Here is a 27,332-nt window from a genome sequence, read left to right as displayed (position 1 = left end):
CATTGCTGAAGGCCAAAGCCCACCCATCCCACTGGTGGTCTTTAATATTACCTTCCTTACTGGTAATCACACCAAGTTCTTTCTTAGACTTTTTCTTAACACTCATTTTTCATAATCAGACACATGATTATCTTAATCAAAAGGCAATGTACTTCACAAAGTTATATTTTAATTCTTCCTAGGAAGATCCAGTGGCTACTTTGTGCTTTCTGTTACATTTGCATTACTACATCTGTAGTAACAGGCTGAAAATTATCTTGGCCCTAAAGATACAATTAACTAAATGTGTCACATTATTCAATGACAAGAACTCTATATATATAAAACCACCTAACATAATGCTCCTCATTGCTAATCCACAGCCAACCAATCTTTATTCTAAATATAAGTTTCCAACAAACTCCTTTTGCAAGGTTCCTTTTGAATTTGCACCACAAATATCCTTCACTTCAGACTGCATGGACCTTATTCTAGCAGCTTTGTTCAACACAAGATGCAGACACACCATATGTCTTTTTGAAATGACAGGAAACCTGAACAACTCTTCTAATTGCTGAGCACTTATGTCTACTCTTTACCTGAACGGGAACATTTTCAATTAAAAAAACCACCCTGTTTTTCTTTCAGGAAATGGTTTCTTTTCTGCTATTCTATTGTCTTATGTTCAGTTGTTTCCCTTTAATTTCCTTTTGCACCTGGAATTAATTTCCATCAGCCTTGTCTTTACTATGTGAATTACCCATTTAAAGTTTTCCTAACTTCACAAAGGTCTGTTTTCCAATGAAAGACAAAGCATGCCACACTTCAGTCTAAACGCAGTCTTGCCAAATGAGGATGATTACCTATCTGGTGGAGAACAGCTCCCACTGGACTTATGCATTTGCAGTGGCAGTGAGCTGGCACAGTGATTTTATGAACCATGAAGAGCCTGTCACTAGCTTTCCTCTGCATGCTAAGCAGCATTCACATGTTCCAAACCCCTGCCAATTATTCCAGCTCCCCAGGTGTGCAGCACTCCGCACTGTGTCCATGAATGGAGCCTCTCATCTCTGAACCTTGCCTGTTTCAGCACAGGTACCACACCATGGTACAGCTCCACTCTCAGCTACAATCTCTCTATCACAGACTATTTATTTCTCTTGTTGGCACAGAAGTGCAGATAATAGTTTTGGAAGTCTAATCCCTGTAGGACCCGCTTTTGACTCATCTCCATTTTGACGTAAAACGTAAATTATTCATGCTGATTGCTGATCTGAAAGCCACTTTTTTAACCTCTGCAAACTACACTGCACTGAATGCATCACTCTAAACATGTCTTTATAGAAATGAATTCTCCCAAAACACCAAGTATTTTCTGTATACTTGGCAGTATATAAGATAGCACATAAGATTTTCACTTGCAACAAAAGCACTTTATCAGGTTATGTCACCAATAGCTATATAATCTCTTCCTATAAACATGTAACTACAGAAAATAAGAATTTTTAGATTTCTTTGATATCAACGGTTTTGTGTATCCTTTATTGCTCTTATTACTCACTAGGCTTTCCATTTTTTATGCATTTATTTCATATAGAGTCAAGATTAAATCAAATAAATAGTACTGTAGCTCATCACTGTCATGTGCCCAGACACTGGAGCAGACACCACAGCTCTATCCTGGGCATCACACACAATGTCTGGAGACTCAGCAGCTCCAAAATAGGACTCAGAGCAGTCACTATAAGTGGAAAACATCCAAAAACCAACCAAGAGAAAAACAGGGCCAGCAAAAGCAGAAGAGATATCATGCTGTTCTTGGGGATACAGTTCCATAGGTACCAGGAATTGCTACAGTAAAAAACTTCAGCTTGAAAGGAATGGATATTTTACCTTCCTAATTAACAAGCAGGGAGGAGATGCACAGTTTGCACTTTTAAGAAAGCAGAGAAAGTAAAATGAGTTGCAAGGACTTTTCTGTTAGAGCAGGCAGAGAACTTATTTGGGAGAAAGGAGAATCATGGGGTCACTTTCATCTTCTCCTTGAAAAGGCTTAAGCCCATATCTCTGATTTTCCTGGGGAACATTACTACTCTTCGTACCATGATGGATGAAGGAGCACATCTATCCTACTAAAACTGTTATTTTAAAGAATTCAAGACCTACTGGGTTTGAAAGAAAGCATTAGTGATAGTTAGGGCACTGATCTTCCAGCACAAATACTCTTCTAGCACTATTCCTGGGCTTTACTGCTTCACTTATGTACTGAAAGAAACTACTGTTCACAGCTGTGATTTGTTGAGAGCCTGGTCCTGTCCAGTTCTGTACAAAGGAGAATAAAGAGGAGGGAAGACACTGCTTCTCACTGCCCCTTTTTTTTTTTTTTTTCTTCTGGTAGGGGATCTTCTGTTTGAAGCATGAGGGGAGAGATGAAAGAGGTGTGGTGCTGTCTCCTATATCCTTTCCCCAGAAAGCAAAAGCAGGAGAGTATGGATGAGTAGATGGAGCCCTGTTAGCAGAGCTTGCTGGGCATCCAGGTAGAGGGATCCATGTTTCAGCCTGTGAAGATCTGCCATAAAAATCTCATGTTCTGGTGTAAATGTCAGCTACAAGCAGAATTTCCCATCTATGGCATTGACTCCAAGGTATTCACACTGCCACACTAAAATCTCACCTGGCAGAGAGCATCAGAAGAGTACTACTCTTCAAACCTCCTTTAAAGATATTTTGCCAAGAAGGAGATTAAATCTCACATCACCAAAAAATTTAGAGGAGAAAGCTGAGCACAAGTAATACTCACAGAACAACTGCAGTTCCAGGCCCTAACTTTATGTAAAACAAATGAAATGCTATGAGGCAGAACAGTTGCAGTGGGGTTTGTGACTCTACCTCATAAGTGGGCATCAACCACTGGAACATCAGTAACTCCTCCAATACATGTTGAATTGGTTTGGGCTGGGATAGAGTTAATTTTCTTCATAGAAGCTAGGTTTTAGATTTCTTATCAACACTGAAAACAGTGTTGATAACACAGGGTTGCTTTTGCTGTTGCTGAGCAGGGCTTGTATAGTGTCAAGGCCTTTTCTGTCCTCACATGGTTGCAGCAGCAAGGAGGCTGGGGATACACGGGGCCCTGGGAGGGGACGTAGCAGGGACAGCAACCCTTGACTGACCCAAGGGGTGTTCCAGACCATAGAGTGTCATGCTCAGCATATAAAGATGAGAGAAGAGGAAGAAAGGGGGAGATGTTTGGAGTGGTGGTGTTTGTCTTCCCAAGTCATCGTGACAGGGCTCCCTTTTCTGGGAATTGCTGAACACTTTCCTGTCCATGGGAAGTAGCAAAGGAATTCTTTATTCTGCTGTGCTTGCGCACACAGCTTCTGCTTTACCCATTTAACTGTCTTGATCTCAAATCACAAGTTTTCTCACTCTTCTCTCTCCCTCATCCTGCTGGGGAAGAGTGAGTGAGTGACTGTCTGGGGCTTAGTTGCTGACTGGGGTGAAACCATGACACATGTGGACAGGACTAGGCACCATGGCTCAGGAATTCTAGATGGATCCCTGCAGACTCCTGGGTTGTTAATCTATCTGATTTATCTTTCAGTCATACCCAAGCTTATCAACTAGAGTTAAGTCCCATCCATCATAGCTCAAGTTCTTCCTGAAAGCCAAAGCTAAAGGCAACAGAGAACATATCTGCCTTCCAGCAAATCTTTAACCCATTCAACAAGAAAAAATGGAAATTGAAGCCCAGGTACCTTCAATTCCTAAATATACCCTGATGAAGAAAGAATGCACTACATTTTTTCCTATGCTTGTTTCAGCTTGGTAGTGATTGAAACTGTCTTCTTGAAGGAGCTGGTAATGATTACATTTTCATGGTTGGATTTCTCTCTTAAACCAGACTGAATTACAAATTCTACTCAGTTGCAAAACACAAAGTAATCCAAGAAAAGGATCAAGTCCATGAAAGCCCATGGGTTGCTCACAGTTTGCTAAGTTTCTCTCAGTGGGTGACAATTTTCCTAATCACCATGTGGACAGAGGAAGACACAGTTGCGCACATAGCAGAGCACCTTGGCTCTATCAGCCCTCACTGGGAATCCGGGAAGTTCTCCATCCTTCTAAAAATATACCACTAGTGCAAAAGGCTAGCTGTTTATTTTGAGAAATTGTGGAAAAAAAATTTAAATACTTTTAAATTTCTTAAGGGATTTCTGGTGGACTAAACAATTTCTGATCTTTTTCTTTTGGTGTTCTTGGAAGTAGGCATATCCAATATTTTATTTTCCAAAAAATGTGTGCTTTAGAAGGCACTTCTTTATATTTTTTGGAAACTTGAGAGAGGCATGTCCTCTTATTAAAAGTAATCCTATTCAGAAAATGGCATTGCAAACATTAAACTTCCTAAATACAATGGTACCATCTCTACACTATCATCATAAATATAAAAAAATGAGTTTTTATTACTGCAATGGCTGGGAGAAGATGAAAAAAACGCCTTACTTAAGAGCTAGAAAGTTCAAACCATTCCCTTGTAAACTTTATATTCCTTCCCTTAGGAAAAAAACAAAAAAAAACCTCTCTGCTCTTTAAAGTAGTTGATACGAAGTTGGCCAAGAGGAAAGGAGTAATTATACCAAATGGCACATTGATAATGAGCCTAAATATGAGATTTAAAACCTCCCTCAGTAACAGCCGAGCAACAAAATGTGTTTCATATGTTCTCTAAAAGGAGACAGCCTGTATCCATGTTCAGGAATTTACAATAAGTACTAAATACTTTTGCTTTGAGTACCTAAGTGCAGCAGTACCTATGGTTATAATGAGAACATTTTTGTTTATTTTTTTTTGGCATGTGACTGAGTGTTTTCCACTGTATTGATGGGAATGGCGCCTTTCTGTGATGTTTGAGAGAGGAACCGGTGGCATGTTGTGAGCTGCAAATGGAAGCAGAGCATTCAGCAGTACACTGGGATATGCCTATATAGAGTCACTTGGCCATGAAATTGGCAGCAAAGTTCATTTTCCACATCATGAAGGTAACTCTGATAGGCACCTGCAGAATGTTTCATTTCAATCCAGAAGGATGAAATTCAACCAAACCCTGACATTTCTTACAATTTAAACAAAGGGATCCCTTTTCACCCCTTAACTGCTGGTACTGGACAAAGCAACAAACTAATGAAATCTGTTTTGCCTACATGCTCAAAGTTTCCTTTCAAAATCATCAAGATTCTGCTGCCAAGCAGATGATTAAAAAACCCAAAAACCACCAAACCAAAACAACAAACCACAACAGGTACAACATAAGTATTTCTGAACATTTCTTGGCAATATAAACTTCCTTTTCCTATATAACCTATGGGGAACATGTTCTCTTTTAGGAGAAGTATCTACATGATGTCCTACAAGAATCACAAATCCCTTTCTGTCAAGTCAAATGTTATATGCTCTTCCAATTGAGCTGGAATATTTGCCCCACAAACCTAATGTTCTAAAATTTCGTTAGTTAAACAGCATTTTTATTTGAATTCACAAGTCAGAGACTGTCTTGAACCATGACATCTGGCTGAGTACACCAAGTTTTAGAAGGCTTATGGTGGTGTTCAGATTGAAAAAATTCACAAGCATTTAGTTAAAAAGGGAGGAAACAAGAAAAAACAGGTATGTGACCGCAGGTACTAACACACAAACATATAAAAATGGAACCTCGTCTACATGTCATAATAATGCAAAAATCTGAAATAAATGAATCATAGCAATTGAAGAACACCATTTTCTTGGTAAGCACAGGGAACAGGTGCACTAGCTCAGAGCTGCTGCATTCTACAAGTAATGCCTATCTTGACACAGGTCTGTATTTTTAAAAAATTAATTTATCTCACTGGGTCCAATGGCCAAATAAAGCTGACAGAATGAAAACCAAATGAAAATAACCTCAAAGAAAAATATAACCAAAAAGTGTCCTTCTTGAGCCTCTATGCAATGCCAGAAAATGTATTAATAAACTGATGCCTGTCTTGCTGTTTAGTGAACTGCCTGTTCTGCCAACTTGAGATGAATAAGAGAAAGAAGCATCAGTTCACTGGAACTACACAATCTCCCTATTTTCTCTTAGGCTCATGGATTTTTATGCTCAGCACGAGCACATTGAGTTCACAAGGAAAATGGCATTTGACTCAGATGACAAAAACACATAGAAAAGCAAATGCACGTTAGTAACAAGAGTCAAATAATGCAGGAAAAAGGCTGTCCTTATTTAAATGAGACACACAAGAAAGAAAGAAGAAAGCACCTCAAGAGTTCCAGCTTCCTAATGCATGTGACTTAGGGGGTGGACTTTGAAGGAGAAGAAGCTGGGTCTCATGAGAGTCCCTCCTTTCTTTACCATTTAGGTATCATGTCTAATTCTCTTCAATGCATGCTAGAGGAGCCCAGATTTGCCAGCTGCAGGGAGCAGACAGTCAGAAACTGCTCTTCTCTATTCAGATGCTGGAGCAGGCAGCACATTCTGTCTTAAGTGCCACAGCAGATCCCTGGAAGACAGCTTCTCATCCTCATGACTATAAACCTACAGACAATTATTTTGGGGCTGTGAATATTAATGAAAGCTTTGCTTATCTCACTCTTCTACATCTCAACAGGGTGCAATTCAGATTCAAATAGGCAAAGTTCCACACAAGTCACTGCACCTGGCTTTCCCTTCAGGGTGAACCCAAATTTCAAAACTATTCATCCAATAACACCAGTGTGCTAGCATTAGGAAAGCATCCTGTTTCGCTGGCGTATAGGAGGAGAGGGATGAGGTTTTTCAAATTCTGGTTTCACTTCTGGTTCAAATAGTTTCCACTGTCCATTCATCCGTCTGTCCATCTCTCTGTCCATCCACATGTCTGTGCACCTACACTGCTGACTGTTCAGTCTGTGCATCTGAATTTTTATCAGTGTTGACATTTTAAGCAGCTTGGAAAGTAAAATGGGAAAGATAAGATTCTATAAAGCACTAGAGCAGCATGACATACATACCCTTTATATGAGTTCAATTTCAGATGATACAGAAGAAATAACATTTCTATTTATTTTATTTATTTACTTTTTTTTACCAAAAGCATGGTTGATAGATTCTCCATGTTAAAAATAACATTGGAGCTGTATACATACAGTTTCAGATGGTATCGGGATATTGGAAACGTCAAAGTAGCAGCAGCCAATGCATGGGGTAAAGAGAGATAAAGCTGGTGCCATAATCCTTATTACATGGACTGCTGAGATTAGAGACCATGTCTACAGTCCCTATGGATGTGAATATATGGATCATCAATACTTTGGAGACACTTGCTAACACATAGACTGTGGATGCAATAGACCACAGTGACATTTCCAGGCCTGGCTCATTTGTCAGAATGTAGTTAATGAGTATTCTAATTGTTTATCCTAAGATCTCCAATGCATTCAAGTCTGCTTTCCAACATTTCCATCTGTTTATTCTTGAATCTGTACTAAAAGGATAACTAACACCAAGATAACACTAACTGTGTTGCAGATGAACTCTCCTTAGCCTACAACTGAAGATAAAAAGTAGTTATCAAAATTTCTAAAAAAACTTACATGTGGCAATAGCTTTCTGGCCACAGAGAGAAATAGAAAACTTTCCCAAGCATCGTTCTGGGAAAGGCTGTGAGAAGATCAGAGAAAAGAATGAGAAACAATTCTTATCTTAACTTGCTGCACCTGGTATTATGAAGATGTGGAATGTATTATGGAGATTTGTTTATCAAAGGGTGGTTTCTTAATTAGCCAATGATGATGGTGTTTTGATTGGAGGACCAATTAGGTCCACCTGTAGCAAACTAGGGCATAAAAGTATGGGTTTCTTAATAAAAATTATCAGCCTTCTGTAGATGTCTTGAGAGTCTTTGTAACTTATTACCTGGCTGGGGACCCACTATGCTGACACTTAGATTCCTGTTTCTTGCCGTGACTTGATAGTCTCAGTATTTCCATCATTACACTTCTGTGCTTCCAGAAGATTTAAAATACCAGTAGTCTCTGTTTTTTTTCAAACAGATAATCAACTTCTCTTAGGAGGAAATGTGAAATAAAAATCATTCTCTGTTACCTAAATCTCCCAAGATAAATTAAACAATTGGATCCATTTTAAATTTATTCCCTTCATTTTTATTGCATGAAGCCATTAGACTAATGGCCTGAAAGATGCAATGCAAAAGATAACAGAGGGCAAGATTCTTCTCCTAAGTAGTGATAGGGGAGGGTGTCTACTGAGCTGCAGCACTAAACCTGTCATCCTAGCCTTGGGCTGCACAGCTCAGGGCAGGAGGAAGGAAAGTGAAGATTTGAAGAACACCTTACATCCTTTTCAAAATGACCCAATCAATATATACACTGGGCTCTCCCTACACAAGAGGCTGTACATCCTAAATTGCAACCCTTGGGATTTGGAGATTCAGTAAGTCACAGAGACTGAACATTTCTCCTGGTTAGGGGCAAAGTAATGGGCACAGTAATAACAAACAAAGTTACACAAACCAAGTGTTTGGAGCCTGCAGGTCTCTTGCCCCAGTTTATGCCCTGACTAGCACACTATAAATCATAAGTATGCAGAAACCTGCCCTCCTCTTCTCTTAGGACATTTTAGACATTATTTTATTTTTGGGGAAGGGGTACTGGGGAAGGGCTGGGGAAATGTTTGTCTTTTATTCCTGAGTTGTATCTTTAGACCTTAAAAACTTCCACTGTCTATGCAGGGGAAATATGCAGAGGCTGTCAGTCAGGTCTGGCCATCTCTCATTTGTGGCTTCTCTCACTTGGGAAGCAGAGCTTCCTTTCAGGAAGGAACACTGCTTGTCCATGAGAGCTCTTTCAACAGCACAGCTTAATGTTGGCTATAGGCACTGTGATTTTGGGCATGTTTCAGGCAGAGTAGCCTGCACATTACCGAGCCAGAACGCTATGTCTAGTGGTTCCAAAGAAGATGCAGCAGGTGATTTTATACTGGCTGATTTTATCTTTGATTTAAATTATACCATGTGCTCATTGTTTCTCAGAGCAACAGAAATAACTCATCCTTTGAATCTGAGTCTCCTCCAAAGGCAAAGGCTCTGCCAGATTTGCCTCATCTTCAGTAAGCTTGACCCAAAGCCAGAAAAGTCAGTGAGAGATGACAGTGACATGATCAAACATTATCTTATTTCTCTCTACCCAATCCTTTCTGAGACAATGAGACTAAAAGCAATAGACCAGTGAAGATTCATGTCACTTCACAAGAGCAAAAACCCAGCAAGAGGACAGTTTCCACCTCATAGGGATGACAAGAACATCATTATTTTCTGAGAAGCATGCAAATCAAAGTCACAAAGGAGAAACAGGGCCTCCAAGTGTGTCCCAGCTTCACCCCTTTGCAGCTTTTCTGCATTCATTTTGATAATGGCAAACATCACAGTACCCTCCAGTTTTTCAGAAAGCCACTGGAACACACAAAACTGACTTAACCACTGCACACTTGGGTACTGTCCTTCAGTTATACCAGTTCCCTGATGGTATGGCCAATGGATTTGGGATGGTGTGTGAGACCTGGTGTGATGCATTAAAGAGACTACAAATATATCCAATTAATCTTAGACATCCTGGCAGACTGTTAGCAAGATGGTAATGCAAATGCTTATACTGTGCTCTTGAAATTAGATTCTGGCCAATTGTGGGCTGAGTAAGGTGTCAACAACAGGAATTTGGTATTTGATTACAAACAAGAAGATCTTAGAGGATAAAAAGGAATAGCCATGTATTTACTACCAGTCACTGAAACAGATCAAGACATAAAATCTTACAATACAAAAACTGATTTAGAAAGCCTACCTCCTCTGCTGAGGGAGCAGAAATGAATGAAAATACCATAAATACAACAGTATACTCAAAGGATAGGTTTTGCTCATCAGTCAAGGAGCCCATAAATGAACTCTGCTGCTTTTAATGATATGATATAAAAAGAAAAACCAAAAATAACAGAGAAGAAAGGAAGGGACATCACATGGCAGAATACTGAGTCTTCTGATCTCTTTCCCCCATACCCAGTTGATAAACTCTGCTGTTTAGTTTTGACAGGCAGTGACAATATTAATGAATAAAATTCCAATAATGGTTGTAAAGTGAAGTACTTCCATATATCTTATTTTCTTCTAAAGAATTAGAAGTTTCAAAACACTAAGAAAATAAATGAGCAAATCACCATCTAAGAGAAACATCTCTAAGCAAGTAAGAGAAGAAAAGACAGAACACAGAAATGGAATCCAGCGGCCCACCTGGGCAGGGATCGAAAAACAGAATAGGACATAGGGGAGGTGAATGTAAAAAAAGACACAGAAAGCCAAACTTATTCAGCCAGGTTGATACTAGGCGGTTTGAAGTGCTCTGGTAGTAACAGTGTGCAACAAGAACATGCTCCTCCATGACCTATGCCACCATCCACATCTTGCCCCTTTTCTACAAACTGCCTTCATACTTTACACATGGAAATTCTGTGGCCTTTTATGGTTTATCAAATAGCTCTGTATTACATTTCTGATGTATGCAACCTGATACAGAAGAATCAAAACCAGGCATATTATTCAGGATGGCAACAAATACTCAGAGCATATCATTACTGTTAAATACAGGAAAATTACTGTATTGCTTTTATCATACTTGATGGCATTTTAACTGCTTTTTTGAAATTCCCACAGGGAAATTATTTTTTATTGTGTGCTTGGTGTTGCCCCAGTCTTTGCATTTAAGAAGCTTACATATACCTAGACTATAAACTTGGTTCTCAGTTAGAAAGCAGGGTGGTAAAATGCTATCAAAAGATGACAACTGACAGCATTGGAAAAGGGAGAACACAATAAAAGGAGACAGAACTGAAACAGACAAACTATCTGCTCTCTAAAGACCCAAAGAATTGAGGTATCCTCTTATCTGTGTCATTATGTGAGCAATGTGCAATAAAAATTAGGGGGTGCTGAGCCAGCATGACCAATTCCATTAATCTTTGCTGGTTTTGTTCCTAAAACTCCTCAAATCAATGACACAGATATACAGAGTTCCCAGAAAAGGTAGCAAACATTTCCCCCATAAGGACACAGGAGTTTTCACTGGAAAACAAAGAACTTAGTCATCTGCTTGCATAAGCTTGACCCAAACTTGTGTACACTTTCTCTCCTCATACTATCTAATTTACCAAAGTGAAGAACTTGCTTACTGCCTATAGTTTTCCTACAGTTTCTGTTAATAATTAAAATTATATTGCAATTTTGGACAGAACATCTTCCAAGGCACTTCAAAGTAAGCCTCGAGCTCTGCTGGGTGACAGAAACTTCAGAAACTTGGGTTGTGAATTTCCTGTGTCACCTGGAATGGTACACAACTGGCTTATTTTGTGGCCGGCATCTTTTGCTACAGGCAGTTTAACAGGATGAGAGTTAGTCACTACAGAGATGCATGTGAGCAGTTAATGACTGTTCCAGGTTTCATGATATTTCTTCAGCTTTATTTTGGGACATAAATGTCACTTCCTCTCTTCCCTCATCTCTTTTCTTCAGCTGCAGACTAGTCAGCTGAAAGAATTGCCAGTGTTTAAGGCAAGTCTCATATCTCACAGGTCAGCCAATTGCATTTGCTAGCCTTGGCAAATGTGTAAGCCAGGGGGACAGCCTCTTGCAGCCTAAATGGACCTTTTTGTTCTTCTCTTCCTTCCCACTCTCCTCCCTGCCTGCAGACCATACCCATCTCCAGCACCACTAAGAGATCTGTGTTAGTTTCTGATCTCAGGTCAAACCCACAGGTTACTGATGAGTTTTTGTTAGTCCCCAGTGTGCAAGACAAAGTGATGGGAGCAGAGGATTGGGAATTTGCCCCCTCTGCTCCTTGGTAAAGGAAAGGCAAAAGATCATGTCCTGGCAGCCTTGGGCTTTTGCTGTCTGGAAGTTACCATGAGTAGGCATCACACCTTCCTCCCAGAAGGCACATTTATTCTCATCTTGCAAAACACCAAGGGCTTGTATCTTCCAGAGCAGAAAGTAATGCTGGTGGAAACAGAGTGGGCCATCCAGCTCACCAGCAACCTGTTGGGATGTGGAGCATCTTTCCTTGATCTCATCAACTTTCTCTAGCAAAGCACCATATTCACCATATTCAGCCAAATGAAATACTACAGAGTTCAACTAACAAAAATAAACCAATTTGGTTCTATGATCTGTTCTGCAAAGGAGACATATTTCATTCTGCAGTGAAAAGAAACCCATGCCTTTCCTCCTCTGCCCCCTTCTTTAGGGTAACTATCCCTCAGGGACTAAAGGCACACATTGCATAATTGTATCAGCTGTCCAAACCTTAAACATGTTTTTCAGCTTCCCATGCTTCACAACAGGACCAGGTACACAGGTTTTTACCTACTTTTCCATTCTATGTAGTCTAATTTTTCACTCCAAAATATTTTATGATTTTTGACAGGTACCACTGTAAAAGACTGCAATGCCTCATAGCAACATACCTTGCTCACTCTGCACATGGTAATGGAAAAGCAGTTACCATTTGAAATAATGTGAGAATTAGTGAAGTAAAACTTATTTCTATACATAGCTCTTGCACGGCTTACAGTTTGTCTAGAAGATAACTATTTAATTTAGTAATTACTTTTGTGGGAAGCAGTACAATCACCTCAGAGATTATCTCTTAAGTGATACTAAAGTAAATGTTCTAAAAGGTCCCAGTTAAAAGAAATGAATCTTCAGTTCCAGGTGGGAATCACACATGCATGCATACATGCACACACACATGCACAAGCACCATACAAACCCCTCCCCTTTTCTATTTGGAAAAGATCTGTAAGCTCTCGAAGATGGGCAGTGTCAGAAAAACAAGCATCAGAATTCCTACAGCAACAGTATCTCAGTCCACACTGATTTTCATGCATATATAAGATTTTAGAATAATTTCTGCTTAAATAGCAAAACCATGAAGTATAGGAGCACATAATAAATAAACTGAATATCAGCTCTGAATGAAACCTTTTGGGTATGTTCATTCTTAAAATTATTTGTACTTCTACTACACTTGAACATAAAGACCCTAAAAACCTCATGCTCCACAGTCCTCGGCACTAGGAATGCAAATGGCAAGAGACAGTCCTTTCCTCACCCTCTCCACTAAAGGACTCATGATCTATTTACAGACCAGCAGGCAAGTGGAAGGAAATCCCACTATCTCAATTTTACAGACAAGGAGCTTGAGTACAGAGTGATACATGATGGACATGCCTGAAGTTGCCCAGAGATACTATGCAGAGAACCCTTGAGTTGAGAACCCTCATCTGTCAATAACAAAAAAATCACTTTGCTCTGTGAATTCCTTCTCTTCCAGTACACTCTTAAGTTAACTTCTTTCCACTTAAGTTTTCATGTCAGCTCCTCTGCATAAAAATTGAAAGTATCCCACTTTAGTTGTTCCACTCACTCTTTCTCTTAGGTCACCTCTATGTGTCTTTGAAGTCTCTACAGTTCTTTCTAGCCACACTGAGGCAGAGATGTTCCAGAAAAAGCGTGTTCCAGATCCAGGCTCAGAATTCACTAGGACACTGAGATTTGCAGCCAGTTTTCAGTATAAAATAAATAAAAACCAGCCAAGACTCTTCCTTTACTTATTTCTCTGACTACTATTGTTCATCAGTCAGTCATCTGCTATGACCCAGCACTATCACAGCCCTTACAGAGACCACCAAAACCAGATATTTAGCATTGCAGCACACCTTGAACTCTTGTAGTTCTAGCTCCTGCTCTACTGGATTATCAGTCACTTCTTCACACTTACATTCAGAAAGCATTTTTATTACTCTTCATGATTCTGGAGCAACCTGTGTTGTCTCCTCAATTCTTGTATGTTTTTTGTTGGGACTTTTGCAACTCTTCACCATTCTGCTTCTCCCAACACCTCCCTCACAGCCCTTAGCATTCAGAGCTCAGCCCTGATTGCAACTGTGTTCCTGGAGGTGACTCATATCTCTCTTCACTTGATCTCTCCCTCTCGGTTCAGTCCACCATGTCTGATTGCCTCTTTGGCATCCTGTCCTGAATATCTCATTCTTCACTCGTGTACAGTTCCACCACTCTGTTTTCAACACAATTTCTCTTATTCTGTCACCAACCTTTCAGTATTATAGTGCTTTTATAGACCTCTCTCATTGTTTCCTATTTTGCAACTAAATTAGCATTAAATTTATCCATTATTTTCAGTCTAATGGTTGAAGCATCTCCCATGGCCATCTTATTACTGTAGTCTCCTGCTTCTTTTTGAGCTCCTCACTTTTTTTTACCTCATCAAAATGATGCACCCTCACCACCTCCTTTTGCCCCTAATTCAGTGTGCTCATCTGCATAGCCAAATTCCTTCACTGACTTCTCTCCAAATTACATGACCTCCCTTCCACGATATTGTATAACTCAGTACCTGCTTCATATTTTCCTTCAGTTTCATGGCTATGTCTTTTAGTATTTTCCTACTCATGACTTTTGCTAGATTAGCTGGTGGTCTGTGAAGGATTTCCCTCAGTTTCAGCATAAATTTTTCTTCTCCTAGAGTAGTAGAACAATGAAAATATACAGTAAGACAATTACTAGAATCCAGGACTCATAATTGGACTTGGAGGATATTTCATCATTAAATTAATGTATCCAGCTGACCTGCCTATGCCATAGGGACTGAATCCTAGTCTTTGTACATCGCTCCAACAAATACAATTGTTGCTCAGGTCACAGGATCCACACAAGACATTTGGGTACACTATAACAGCTGCAGGCCTGCAAGACCATATATAAACTATACATAATTTGAATACGAGGTTGGGATGATCACATTGCAAAGTGCTGTGCATTTCCCTTAAAAAAGGTAGTAAGTGGTCCCCTTTCTAAGTGCTCTTTGGCTGTGCAACTGTTGAGGATGCACGGACATCTTGAGATCCTGACAGGTTTCTCTGTATATGACCTGGTCACAGATTTTTACCTGATCTGTCTGATATGATCATCATGTAATTTCAGTTCATTATATCATATTTTCCCTCCAAACACCAAAAGGTCTAGAATCAGTATTTACCAGAAAAACAACCTCTGGTATTTTTCAGTGCTGAGAAATGTGTTAGAGTCAAATCAGTGAGTGTCCCCAGGCAGCATAGCTGGGGCTACAGTTTCTTTACTTTCTGAAAGAAACTCATAGCTGTGCATGCTGTGGGAAAGAAAAGATTAAGGCTGTACTGGTATTAGTTACTTTTTAAATGATGATCTTAAAAAAGTCATTTGCACAACACAGAATGAAATCCTACCCCACAGAAAGAAGGGGCAAAACCAGACCGATGACATGCTCTGGAAGCCTGCTGGCTGCAAGCCTCTCTGCTCTATCCTTTGCCTCTCTAGGGTTACTAGATTATCTCCTGCCAAGAGGCATCGCCTGCCCTCGGAGTATATAATGGTTTGAAGCTAAATAACCAAACATAGAAAAGGAAGAAAAGCCCTAGAACATAAACCTATTAGTCTGCTAAGAAGTACAAGTAACTGGTGCTATACATTCATATGCATCCATGTGTACATGTGTGCCTTAAAAGGGAGGAAAGCATATTCTTTTCTTACTGTGCTAAGATTTCAAGTACAGAGTTCCAAAAAAACCTCAGCAGAAGATGTTGATGCAATTGAGTTTTAGGTCAATTCAATTAAACTATGAAAACATATTTTTATAAATGGCTTCATTTGCTTCTAAGGATAAATAAACTACACTAGTAGTGTAAAGTAATTACTACTGCTGGATAAAGCCCTTCCTTTAATATCTGTGGGGCTTGCTGTCAGTAGCAGCAAATAACAAGAAAGGAAACACTCAACAATTTACATAGCATTCATCAGATTCTTCCCTCAGCTGTAGTGGCATAAACAGAAAGAGTGCTTAACCCACTGTGCGTTTCCAGGCTTCTCAGGCTATCTTCTCCCTATTCACCAAAAGCAATTCTGTTCAGCTTTAGCTGCTTTTTAATCAAAGAAACGATAATCACACTAGCAGGATGCTTATTCTGAAGAGACATTAGCAAATGCACAGTTACTTTGTTAGATTGCAGACCTGTGGTTGAAAAAGACCATGAGATCCCAAATAATATTTTGTTCTTTTGCATAGAGCTAATTAAACCAGAGTTAGTTAATTAAAATATTATTATTAATAATAGTAATCATACTAATATTAATGTCAAAAGGTGAAAAATGAAGTGCCAACAACTACTAAGAACCTCAGCTCAGAAAATGATAACAATTTCAAATTCACATTTATCATCAAAAAGAAGTCTTTCTCTGACCTTCAGAAAATGAGATCTGTATACCACAACAGTTAATAGGGACCTAAGTCGAGTGCCTTCAGTCCTAAGTAACATGCAAATCCACACAGCAAAGCAAAGTAATACAACATTGAGCAAGAATGTGGGGTAACATCTGTGAGGCTATTTTTTGCCTGAATGCTTGTATGCTGCTCCTAGTTCTCAGCTTCTCCTAATAGCTGACTTTGGCAAAATCCAGAGAATTTGTCATTGTTGCCTTCAAATATTTGCATTCCTAGAAACAACAACAAAAAAGCATATACTTACCTGTAGCAACACCTGTGATTGATAACACCATCATTCTGAATACCCTCTAGAGGTTTTGCTTAGTCCCATAAGGAGAGGGGGAAGGGATGAGAACAGTTGTCTGAAGAGCACTGTATTAATTCCAATAAAAATACAATTTCCCTCATGCATTTGACAGCACGATGAAAATCATACTAGTGGTATTCCTTATAAACCAGACCTTCCAGATACTCAGTTGAGTCAGGCAAACTCTATTGCAGCATGACAGGAAAAAGTTGATGTATCAAGGCAAAAAACCCTGATCGAAAATTCATAGGAATGGGAACAAAACACAATCAATACAAACAGCAATTTCTACAGCAACTGGGGAAAAAAAAGGGAATGGAAAAGAAGGAGAAGAGTTGGTGCCTTAACTGTTAGCACAAAGCTTTTGTGGCAAATGAAGGGACCCGTCCCTTTTGGCATCTCCCTGACCGACAGGCTGAATCAATGCCCAGCGTATTCCTCCCGCGTCTCCTTTCCTCTTTCCTTGGGATCTGTGGAGGAGCAAGCCGAGCATCCCAGGCTCCGACGGGAGCGCACACATGTCCGCGCACCCCCAAGCAAGCACACGCGCTCCCCTGCCTCGCTCCTACACCCACAGCATCTCAGCACTCACCGTCACGGGCTTCCTCCCCGCGACTGCAGTTGCTGCAAATGTGTTTGATCTCCTTGCCTATGTGATACTGTATCACAAACGAGACGTTGTTAGTGGTGCTGGTGGGCTCCTTCAGTGGCTTCATCCTCACTAGATAGAAAGCTTTCTTTTTAGGCTTCTCTCCACTCATGTCTGAAACCGAGCCCTGCCTGCAGCCAGCAGAAGGAAAAGCCAGCATCCCAGTCTGCCTGGCGTGCGTGCAATCCGCCATCCGCTCCCGCTCGCTTCGGTGTTTAGCTGCCACACACAACAGGGATGAAGGGGAGGGCTGGGGGAGAGGGAGAGGCGGGAGGCAGAGCAGGCAGAAGCGCTGCCTGAGCCTTGCTGCCTGCCCTCCGCGACCCCGCTCCTTAACCAATCCCCCGGGCAGGGCTGGAGGATGCTCGGCGCGTCCCCGCTCCGAGCCTCTCCCTTAGCCGCGGGAGCCGGACACATTTGGCGGAGCCTGCCACACCTTTGGCTACCTTGCCGCCTGCGAGCACTAAGGAGAAAGAGCCTCCCTTCGCTTCCCGCTCCCGCTGCATCCCCTTCTCCATGGCCTCCCCCGTCCCCGCAGGCCCCCGAGCGCCCCGGGCTGCGGCCCTGCGGGACGGCGGGCACAGCCCGGCTCTGCCAGCGCCGCCGTCCCCCGGCCTGGAGAGCACGGCAACAGGGCGGCAGCGCAGCCCGTCCCGCGGAATTAATGATGTACACACAAAGAACTGTCCGGCAGCGGGCTGCAAACCCTCCTCCCCGGCTCTCCATCGTCGGCTGCGGCTCAAGGGGGCACAGGGGCACTCCGCTTCAGCTGCCCAAGCTAAACCAAACCCCACCCGCTTTTCATTCTTGACTTTTTCCTCTTTTGCTTCTTATAAAAGCCAGATAAGGTGCTTGGTCCAGCTCGTGAAGAGATTAAGAGGGCAGCCACGGACAATGGCTGGCACCGCCTGGTGACTTCGGCACGAGTCCCTGCAGGAGCACTGCTCCTCAGCCGCAAAGGCTGAGCCACAGTTTGTGACTGCTTATCTAGGGGTGAACTTCTTTGTCTCCCTTGCCTCCTGCACATGGTTGCAGCTGCTCCAGAGAACAGCCTAATCATTCCAGGCTGGCCGCATTTCCAAAACTCCCCGTGTCTGAAAGGGATTATAATCCCCGGCCAGACACACTGTCAATCCCTTACTGCCCAGCTGCCCCCAAAATGTTGTGTGTTTTCATGGCATGGTAAACAACTCAAGCTGCCCAACCTGCCAAAGCAGCAGCTCAGGACAGTGCCTGTGACATAAACAATTTGAGGAGTGGGGGTGAAGATGCTTTCTTCTTGCAGGTTCTGGGAAGGAAAGCCTGAAGAAGAGTTGATAACCTCAGCTATTTTGGCTGCTATTACAGGAATGTGAGTGCTGGTTCTTTAAATGTTCAGTAAGCTATCAGTTTGGCAGGCACAAGCACAGAGAGTGCAACTGGGGCAGATGAAACATGGCAAAGAATAACACCATTCTCCTTATTTTTAACCAAAGCCCTCACCCACTGTTAGAAGAAATCCACTCATTCTGCAATTCTTTACCATTTCCACATATTGTTGCCCCATGTTTTACTGAAACATGAAGACAAAACAGCCTTGATTCTCTTCAACTACACATGAAACAGTGAGCAAGACTTTTGCCTAAAGAAGACAGAGCAGAAACTTAAGGACTCAGTGCCTTGGTTTTCCATTTTTTTTCCAGTTCATGCATGCACATGCACACACACACACAGAGACACACAGAAGATGCATACAATGAAACTGCTGACCTACTTGCTTTGCATCATTCTGATGCAGGTCTGACTTCTCACCTGGCACTCCTGGGAGTTGAAACCAAATGCAAGGCTTTACTTTTCTCAGCAGAGTTCACAAATCAGCCTAGGTGCTATCAGATCTCACAGAAATACAGACTGAAGCAGCCATTCAGCAGAATTATGTTGATCACCAAGCCACACAAGCATACTACATGCTGGGCTATGTATGTGGGTTTATGCTGAATAGAGTCGGTCACCTCAGGTGACGTATTGCCCCAAAGGACTTGATTTTGCATGTGTTGCTCATCTAAAATTCCTACCCATTTCATATAAGTGGTAGGAGAACAGAGAATGCACAATTATTCAGGAACAAGCAGGTGAATTCCCCAAATGTGTGTAGTGTGTAGTTCTGAGTTAATGCACTGAAAAGCCATCCCTTTGAAGACCTGATTCTGAGATGCTGTTTGCTATTTTATGCATTTGAAAAGTAAAGGCTGAGAAGAGTTTGATTCCCCCAGCAGTCAGACAACAGTTGAGACACTCACAGTGGAATTTCTTCTAACTTATTCATTGCCTTTGAGAGCACCTTCAGTCTGGTTGTGATTCAGAAAATAATTAGGCAACTGGAAGACATGATCATAATTCACCTTCTGAACTTGCTTAGAGTTCACACTGTCACTGGTACTCGGTACTGCTGCATTATAGAAATGGGTCAGGAGAAGAAAATACATTCAAATGTCAGCTTCCCTGAATCTGGGAAATATGAGTGTTAATGAAATTCAGGGTGAACTCAAAACTGGAATATCATATCTGTTGTCTTAGGGCACTTTTGGGGTCTTATGCCTCACCTCTCTCAAGAAAGAAAACTAGAGTCATACATTCAGCAGAGCTGGTCTTGTAAGGCAAATGGTCTTGTAGTTCTGGAATTGGGTGAGACTTAGAACATGAAAAATTGGGTCAAGTCATCAGTGTTTTGCAATCTCCCTCTGTGACCTCAGACAAATTATTTACAACCTCTTGATATCTCAGCTCCTTGCCTAAAGAACGGTGATGTTGATATTTCTGTTTTTCAGACAAATTTTATGAAATCATAATCTAAGGTTCTCTGAAGGTGTTTGTATATTACAGAGAGAAAACCAACAGACTTTTCAAATACAGAGATTTACTGTTTATAGCAAAATGAGAGGGGGAACAGGAAAAGCATGTTGCATCAGGCTTAGCCCAAACAATTCACTCACTTCAGACTCAATTTTTTTGTTTTACTTGATTTTATTTTGAAAGTATTTATCCATCCTCTTGCTACTCATTTGATTCTAAAGCTATAAAATTCAACGTGGATCTGAAAATAGACTTCATATCCAAACACTGCATTTTTACTGACTCTGGTATTATCTCCCCAACCCAAACAACTTTTAGAGAGGGACAGAAGCAACTTCTTTCTCAGGCAGAGACTAGAAGATTATCACCTGCATTCTAGTCCAGCCTCACGTGTACTCCATTTTGTGAAAGAACCAGGAATACTACCAGAGCGGACTGAGTTTTACAAGCAGATCCCAGGAGACTGCAGAAGCCCAGCTGTTCTGACGTGTTTGTGGACAATTGGGAATTAAATAACTGGTGAATAAGAGCCCCAAATTTTCATGGAGAAAGCCCAGCATATTTTTGCTTCCAGGTGCTATGTATTTTGAATGCAAACAAGCCCTGAAGCTATCTGCTAGTATGTCTCCTGTAACATGCTCTTTGCTATAACATGCAGATTGCCTTCACTCCTAAGAGCTGCCTTACAGAGAATCTGAATTTGCCACAGCTCATAAAACAAAAATAAGTTTGATTATGATCTCTTTAATTATGGTGAAAACTGCCACTGCTAATCAGTTCCAGGACAAATAATGTAAAATTAATGTACTACAGTAGTCCTGCAAAAAAGGACTTGCTTTGCCTTTTTAAAGATAAGTGAAAAAAAAAGGTTTAATAACTCTTTCACTGCCTCAGTACACAGCTACAAACCTTGGCATAATTTAATTGTACAGTGGACAACAAAAATCAATGAACAGGATGTCAGATAATGCGTTATTTGACAGTGAATCAACAAACTTGCATCCTATTCCCAGGCCACATTTGCTCCTTCTAGAAACTTGGGAAACCATTTGTACCTTCAGTTCTTTCACCCCTGCAGCCTTTGCCATCAAAGAGAGTGCCAGTTCCATTGTCCATAAAGAAGACATGGAAGCAGCACCCCCTTTAAACAGATGACTACTGAGATATTGGTTCTTACCTGCATCAAAATCTCTGAGGGTCAACACTGTCATACCATTTTTTTCTCCCTTTCACCATGTCTTCCCATGTCAGAGATCACTTGGCTAAGAGTCTTTTTTGGGATACTGTGCCCTCAAAGAGCAGGCAAGTTTTCAGCTGTTGTATTTTTCAGTTTTCTTCACTCCACAGAAAATAAGATTCTCTCTTACTTCTTTCTCTAAGTTGTGGCACCATGCAAAATGTGAGTCAGGACACCCCTGAAGTGTGCCTTACAGCCCTCAGCTGAACAACATGGAGGTTTCTGTGTGGGCTGGATAGGCTCTCTCTTCCAGCACAAATAGGTGGACAACAGAAACTCTGTGGAAGCCTCTGATCCTTGTTCTTTCAATAAAAATGTTTTCTTGGAGAGCTGTAGTGTTCCCCTGAACAAGTCATGGCTCTGTTCACGTAAAAATGCTAGACAAATGGAAGCCTAACAAGGCAGCACCACTTCTTCTCAGCAGTTTAGTCTTTCTAACCAAAACACGATGATTCATGTTTTACAGTCTATTTAGGCAGTGATGTTTTCACAGGGATGCCCTGGTACTTGGCAGTTTTTTATAAATATTTTGCTTTCCTTCCTATTTTCTCTGCTCATGGTACTAAACATCACAGTGAGAATAAAAAAGAGATAAAAGATAAATAAATTAATTACCAGCTGCTCTGGTGATTAATGCATACATCAATGTTGTGCTACAATAGTGATACAAACTGATCAGCTTAGAGTAAAGAGGGAAATATGTACAATTTGATCACTGACTACAGCACAGGAATCAGCCTCTAGCACAGTACTTCTTTTGGTAACATCTTCAATTTACTATAAAAATTGCCCTCAAAACCAACTCAGGACAGCTGACATTTGTCAACAAACAAAGGAGTTTGTTGCCAGGTGGAGAATCTTTCTAGTTGCAGGGCACAACTCAAACCAGGCTACCCAAATACTTTCTGTTTGCCAGGCAGTTACTGCAGCTGGAAGACTCTGCAAGTCCATGGCAGGGGCTCCAGGGTGCTAGGCTGACAGTATTTCTGCTTACTACGTGGCACATCAGCAAAAATGGGAGGGCAAGGAGGAGGGAGAATCAGCCTGAGACTCCAGCAGGCCAAAATAGAAAATGACCTTTTTAGTTTTGCAGCTGTAAACACATTCTTAAGCAACAATCCCAGCTACTCCTGGCAGTCTTTGGCCCAAGAGAGCCAGGTGATGAGTGCTGCACAAACAAGCACAAACTGAAGGAAGAAGAAAGGAAAGAAAATGCCCCTTCCTGGCTTTCCTACACTCATCGATACTGCTGAAGCATCACACATCTCATTCTTGCACTACCTGCAGGGCTCTCCACATCCTGTGTACATGCTTTGCCATGATGGAGTCCTCTCCTTATTTAGGAGAAGCCCTGCTTTATTTCAGTGTGATGCCATATGGTGTGATGAAAGTGAACAGAAAAGGTTACACATAAAAAACCCATAAGCCTAGGAACACTTGTTTGCTGCAAAAGTGAAGAACTACTGATGGCAAAGGCCTTCTAAGGATAAAAAGGAAGATGTCATCCTACCTAGCAGGACAGATGGAAAGCTGCTGAGCTGCCATTTGAATGCCCAAACATCTATGTGCAATTAATGCCCAAAAGCCTGATTGGTAAGGGTAAACATCAGCAATGTACCAGTGTGGAGTCTGGAGCTCTAAAACAGCTGTGCTAGCAACCACTAGCACTAGATGATGCTGAAAGGAACACAATCTTTATGGTGAAATCATAGCTGAAGCTCTTGCTGTAGCAGAGCTTACTGCAAGTCCTAGCACCAGAGTCATTAGTCACTACAGCACTAACAAGGTCATTACCTCCCATCTTAGAAAATCCACTCTCAGTTTTCATATCTAATTTTGATGTGGCAGGCTCTGAAGTTTTATGATTGGTTTGGAGCACTTTGTATATTCTGCATAACTTTCAGAGGAATGGAAACCTTTTTTGCCTTGACGATAGACAAAGGATAGAGCAGAGGCATGAATCAGGTCTTGGTGGTACCCCTTCATGATCTAAACTGAGAGTTTAGTTGCCATCTTGAAGTTAACAAAAAGGAGTTCCAAAAATCTCATTGCAATTGAAAGATTGAAACCAAGGAGGAATCTGAATTAAGTCCTGCATGGCCAATTTAATAATTTCATTTAGGAAGGATCATATTTAGCATTGCTGTGAGTATATAGACTGCAGCCTGACACTGGTAATTGCTTTGCCCCATATGTTTGGAAGAGTGGGAATACATTCCACTAGAAAGATTCACTACAAAGTATGGGCCTGATCCAGTGCTTATTCAAGTTAATTGGAATTTTTCCATGACATTAGCTGCACACCTTAAAATATACCAAAATTCAACAGCAGTAGTGACTTGAAGACTCACATCATTGCAGCTACCTTCTTGCTAGTTCTCCGTGCTTGACACTGAGAGAATAAAGTACAATATACCCTGGAATTTCACACACCACACCACCCCAAAATACATTTTTCTTTCTGTACATAAATAAAGAAACAGCTCTCCACCCTCTGCTTTCCTTCCATCAAATCCAGAGCTGCCTTACATATACATGCAGAAAAATATTTTTAAAAACCTCACAAAACGAAACCCAAAGTCAGGTATCAGGCTGCATCTATAATTTCTCACAAGGTTCTGTTCCCCCACAGCCTGCTAAAAAAAGCACAGCAGGGGGAGAAGTCAGTGTGCTTGTGTGTACCTGTATGTCTAGCAAGCCCTTGGGGGGAAAAATCTGAATATGACTTATTCTTGTCACAAATGCTCCTAGACAGCAAAAAGGGAGGGGGAAGGTCCAGAGGAGGAGTCCAAGCCTCTAGAGTAAATAAAGTCAAGCACTGGTCATCTCTGGCTGACAAAGAGGCAGTACTGCTCCCACATCATGGGTTAGTTTTATACTGCTTCCTAAGGATATAGAAAACCAGGCACTAAAGTTTTTGTTGGCTCCAAGTAAAACTACAAGCTTGAAAAGTAATGCCAAGAAGGAAATAGGAGGGTTTCAGAGCTGTGCATTACAGTTGTTTCATAAGAAAAAACATTAATTTGGACAAAATCAAGTGTTTCACTTAAAATAACAAGGAAAATACAGCAGAAGCCCTGGATTTACAATATACAGTAGAGAAACTTGAAACTTGGTAGAACCTAGCAAGATTCTACTGTGATAAACTTATGACTTGGAACAGCCTTTTCTGGACACTCTTGAATGCAAAGAAAACTCAGTAAAGTAGATCACAGTCATTGCTTTTCAAGATGCCACTATGGTTTTCTCCATGTTTTCTCAAGAATTACATGTCTCAAGACAAGAATAAAACAAAATGCTCAGAAAAAAAAAAAAATCTACTTTTCATTTCTAGTGCCTGGAAATCCTGACAGCTGAGAAAACATCAATCTTTCTAGAACTGCCACTTGGGATATCCTGAATATCTATCCCTTTGAGAGTGTGTGGGACAGACATGAATATCACAAAATCACAGAAGTCTAGGACTTCCTGTCACAACCCCTCAAGGACTGAGCCATACACGGTGCTCTGTCTGCCCTGGCTCCAGAAAGGTCTGAGTCATATGGCTTTAAGGAAAATTTAAGAAAATAGGTCAAACTGAACTTCCCATCACAGGCAATTGCAGTGAAGTCAATCATCTTGCAAAAGCATTGCTCTCAGCACAAACTGCCCTCATATTTCTGTCTACATAACTAATTAAATTAATTCCTGATCATATCAAATAGCATGGCTTCCCCAAGAATGTACACTAGAGACTACCACTCTCTGCTGATAATCCTTACTTATAAAAGTTGCTTCTCAGGTAAAGCTATGGAGAAGGATCACACTGCAGGAATCTTTGTTGAAGTAATACATCCCACATAATTAAGAGCATGGCTTGAAATTGCTAGACAATCCAAAAGATTTATTTCCAAGCAATTAAATAGATAGTTATCATCTCAGAAACTCTCTACTGGCTACTGAGCTCACCAGCCTACAGCAGACAAAGTTACAACCAGCACATAATAGGGATGACTGGATTTTTTGCCTTTATAAATTACTCATATTAAGTCTGTTGCTTGTAGTTCAGAACAGTTTACTTGAAGGTCAGGGATATGACTGTGCATGAAGCACATTAATTTAGGGAGCAGCAAAGGGAAACAGCAAATGAAGAAGAATACATTTGACAGACTTAGCCCCAAAGAGCTCATTTGCAGTAACACAGTTATAGACTCTTAACCAAAGTTTCCAGGTCAATGGCCTGGGACTTGCCATGTCTCCTGTGTGCCACTGGGGCAGCCACACAAAACTAACAGGTTTTCATTTCAGTTTTTCAGCTCACTATGGTTCCTGTGATTTCCAGTACTAGTGTGTTTAAAGCAATCTGAGAAAATCACAAAGTGCAAAAGCTGTGGAGGCTGGAGACATGGGTAAAGCTACACAGGAAGTCCAGTAAAGTCAAACTCTGACCAAGTTCAGAGGATGAGAGGCTGAGCTGTGAGGACAAGCATGAGGTCTAACAGAGGTACAAATGAACAGGCAAGCAGGCAGAATCAAGCAGGAACATGAGATGAGGGGAAGCAACATTCAACCACAAGAGAAAGAAGATAAAGGGAAGGAGAAGGAAAAGAGAGAAGATCAGGAAACCTTAACACCTCCCTAAACTTCCAGGGTGACTTCGAAACAACAGACACTCCCAACCTTCAGAGGTTTCTCCCACCACTGAAAAGCACTTTGCAATAAGACATGAACAGTGCAGGAACCAAGAGTACTGAGGTAGCTGCAAAGGCTGATTAAGGTAGGAATGCTGGCAAAGCTGTAGGGGGAAGCTTTCATAAGCAACTGCCTCCACTGGGCCTAACAGCAGCACACACTGTCAATCACCTCGCTTCAATAAGCACTCACAGTTTTCTCAAATTAGAAATTAAGACAACACAAATCCCTAGGAATAGCATATGGTTTCTATACATATCACCCAGTGAGCTAGCAGCACTGAAGTGAAGCAAGAAGCTTCTGACATTATCATGAGCATCTTTTTCAGTCTTTCCTCCTTCATGGGGTCCTCTGAATGGTACAGAAATCTGCATGAGGACCTTTTTATTTTCTCCAAAAAGAAGCAGAAAAAAAAGGTTCTTACTTTCCTCTTTTTAGCCCCTGTTTACCATGGGCCAGTGGTTTTTCATCGTCAGACCCCTATCCCTCAGTTGCTGCTTGTACTTTCGCTGTGGACTGGTGTGAAGCACAAGCATGGAGGAAGAAGTTTGGCTTTTCATCAGTCCCACCTCATCATTAACCTAGCATCCCCAGAGTTTAACACAACCAGGCTTTACAACACCAACAGACAATACAAGCACCATCAACAGTCTTGCTGATAAAAAGCCATGTTAAGCATTTTTTACCTCTTTCAAACCTTGAATAGCAGTCAATACAAAGAAGCTGCAGTGTGCTGAAGGATCCGAAGAAATAGCTGCATAATCAGTTTTTGCTGAAATCCTAGAACAAATTTTAATGTGAATCTTGCCAAGCTCTTTAATGTCTGCCCATTGGTTAAAGCCTCAATATCCAGGCTAGATTTTAGTAATTTCTTAGGGGCTTTTATAAAAGCAGGAAATATTAACAGCTAAAATCCAATTCAGCTTTTTTGGTGATGCATTGCCATAATACATAACAACACACCTATAGTACTTCTCACAATTTTAGCCATCATGTGTGTAAATTACTCACAAGAAATAAAAATTTACTCCAAATATATGCTAATTTTTGGAGGTTTTATAGATTCAGCTTCTTCACCTATATGATCCATGATGTCTATCTGTCAAAACCTTAGTCTCCAGGGAACATAGTAGCACAAAGGGCAGGATTTTGCTTTCCCAGAGTTTTAAACCAGAGAAGAATGTGACTGAAGGCTGAACTAGAAGGACTGCAGTACAATACACATTTCATTCACAATGGAGTGAATGTAGCAAAATAGT

The 27,332-nt window shown here is 41.0% G+C and overlaps 1 protein-coding gene across 11 annotated transcripts in view; it reads right to left on the bottom strand.

Annotated features, from left to right (window-relative positions):
- PHACTR1 (phosphatase and actin regulator 1) overlaps positions 1-27,332 on the bottom strand; it is a 299,654-nt gene that overhangs the window by 123,050 nt on the left and 149,272 nt on the right. Inside the window, exon 1 of one of the 11 annotated variants that reach the window (XM_021536500.4) lies at positions 17,277-17,640. The exons of 7 other annotated variants lie outside the window; for them this stretch is intronic. In XM_021536500.4, coding sequence (XP_021392175.2) covers positions 17,277-17,526 — 250 coding nt within the window. In that variant the 5' untranslated portion in view covers positions 17,527-17,640. Of the gene's footprint in view, positions 1-16,639; positions 16,991-17,032; positions 17,216-17,276; positions 17,641-27,332 lie in introns of those variants that run through there. 3 more of the 11 variants (XM_085571498.1, XM_021536502.4, XM_021536505.4) reach the window with 3 other exon arrangements.

Source organism: Lonchura striata, chromosome 2 (assembly GCF_050655825.1).
Source record: "Lonchura striata isolate lonStrDom1 chromosome 2, ASM5065582v1, whole genome shotgun sequence".
NCBI lineage: Eukaryota > Metazoa > Chordata > Aves > Passeriformes > Estrildidae > Lonchura > Lonchura striata.
Note: the sequence above shows the minus strand (reverse complement) of the source record. Positions and strands in the feature narration are given on the sequence as shown.